General features: G+C 29.3%; 1 protein-coding gene across 1 annotated transcript; it reads right to left on the reverse strand.

Moving 5' to 3' along the window:
- Positions 1–498: 498 nt before the first annotated feature.
- On the reverse strand, positions 499–1,667 carry LOC139886349 (photosystem I subunit O-like). The gene is made up of 4 exons (XM_071870132.1): positions 1,513–1,667; positions 1,302–1,374; positions 790–972; positions 499–661 (listed from the first exon to the last, which is right to left on the reverse strand). The coding sequence occupies exons 1-4, from the start codon at positions 1,595–1,597 to the stop codon at positions 565–567; spliced, it is 438 nt and encodes a 145-aa protein (XP_071726233.1). The 5' UTR covers positions 1,598–1,667; the 3' UTR covers positions 499–564.
- Between the last annotated feature and the right edge of the window lie 471 nt (positions 1,668–2,138).

Consider the following 2,138-nt stretch of genomic DNA (forward strand, 5'->3'; position numbering starts at 1 on the left):
ATAATAATAATAATAATAATAATAATAATATAATAAAGTTTGCGTTAAAACTGAGTATTTATATTTTTAATAAGAATTATTAGTAATAAATGCTTCTTTAATTTTTTTAAACTAAAATACAATTATTATATAAAGGTTGTACAATATGTTTCAAAAATTGTACATATGGTCATGGAGTATTTTATCATAAAGTTATACATAATGCTTTATATATTATAAAATTAACATGTTAATATTTTTATTAAAAATAATTAATTATTTTAATGACATTATCATAAGAGGCTTAAAATTTTTTTCTTTAATTTTGATTTTTTTTAAGTTTTGATAATCTTTATTTATGACATCATTATTTTAAAATTTTATATGATAATATAGATAGATAGATTGTTTATTTATATATTTATATGTGGAAATGTGGAATGTATATGTATTGCACCATAAGGATAAGGAAGACTCGTGAACCAACCACAATTCTAAGAGAGCGATTTAAACACATAGTAACTAAAACATTCATCTGAAACTCGAGATTATAATAATGTTTACAGACACTCATAGAATATCAATTTACTTCTCAAAATAATCTTCGGTCCTTCCTTTGAATCCAATTTGCCCAAAAGTGAGGCATATAAATAGTCCCAAATGCCATGTCACCAACCACAACCTATTAATCACCCAATTAAATATATAAAAAAAATAATAAGTCCGGTAATTTCTTACTAAAATGAAATTACTGTAAATGATGATATATGAAACCAAATTTTATAGGGAAAACTAATTGATTGAGCTAACCAAAAAGGAGAGGTGAGAGCGGGAGGAGTAGGAAAGTGAGCTAGTTCGGTTCCAATGCTCCCGAAAAATAAGCCGGTCAGACTGTCACCGTTGATGGCTGGTATACTTGATGGTGCAAGCCATCCGATCAACCCAAATCCGATCACATTCAAGTCTGTGCGTAGCCAATCTCTTTGAAAGTTACTGACAATATTAACATTAATATTAATATATCTATTATAATTAACCTATACAGAACAAGCTAATGTTTATTAAATAAATAAACGCACCAAAACATGAAATACCCTATTACTTGCAGTTTGTTACTCCGTATTACAAGTTAATTGAACATATCAATTAATATATGTCGGGTTATAAAACGTAATAAATTAAACGTTGCTACATTTGTAGAATATATAGATAGATGAAACATGCATACTGCATACAACAACTTAACAGTTTATGGAGTAAATAACTTGTTTACGTATTTAATTATTTTAGATTAAATCGAAGTTGGGGTGTAATATACGTACCATGTGTATTTGCCACCTGAAGCCTGTGATACCTTTAGAGGGTTCTTTGCCGTTGTTGATGATCTCAAAAAGGCTGAATCCATCATTGCAAAAACAAAAATACGTACAGGTAATTAATTTTGAAGTAACTAGCTAGCTCATTAAATAAAATTTTGTAACATCGGAAATTAAATTAAATTTACAACTTAAATGATGATAAATGATTATGAACCTGAATTTAAGGTGGTTTTGTTGCGGTTTAGTGATGAGAGGGATGAAGTGGCCAAGCCTACGACAGTTGAGGTTGCTGCGGCCATTAGTTTTGTTAATTGTTGCTTCTTGTTCCGGCGGGTAGTCACACAAATTATATTAATTGTATGCTGCGTTGTGTTGGGTTTTTAGACTTTTGATCGTATATGGGTGGTTAGATACAAGTGTTTCTAGATTGCATCAGTTTCATCAGGCTCAATGGCATTCTGCCACGTGGATTACTTGTTGATAACATAGATTCTCATTAGACTCATATATTGCCACGTGGAGTCCTTGTGGATAACAAATTTTTGCCTACAACGTTAAATACAAGCCTAACATACAACCATCCTTTATTAAAAAAAAAAGGAATTAAATAATGAGGGTGCCTTTTGTTGGTCCAGGGTCCAGGCTGTATCTACGAACAAGCACAAATCAATATATATATATATATATATATATATATATATATATATATATATATATATATATATATATATATATATATATATAGGGGCAGGATCAACGGGGAAGTAGCCAATCGGAGGAAGCAAAAAAAAAAAAATTTCGTTTTTTCTAGAAAAGACACTTCGTGATGAATGTTATTAT

The sequence above is a fragment of the Rutidosis leptorrhynchoides genome, chromosome 1, assembly GCF_046630445.1.
Source record: "Rutidosis leptorrhynchoides isolate AG116_Rl617_1_P2 chromosome 1, CSIRO_AGI_Rlap_v1, whole genome shotgun sequence".
NCBI classification, from domain to species: Eukaryota; Viridiplantae; Streptophyta; class Magnoliopsida; order Asterales; family Asteraceae; genus Rutidosis; species Rutidosis leptorrhynchoides.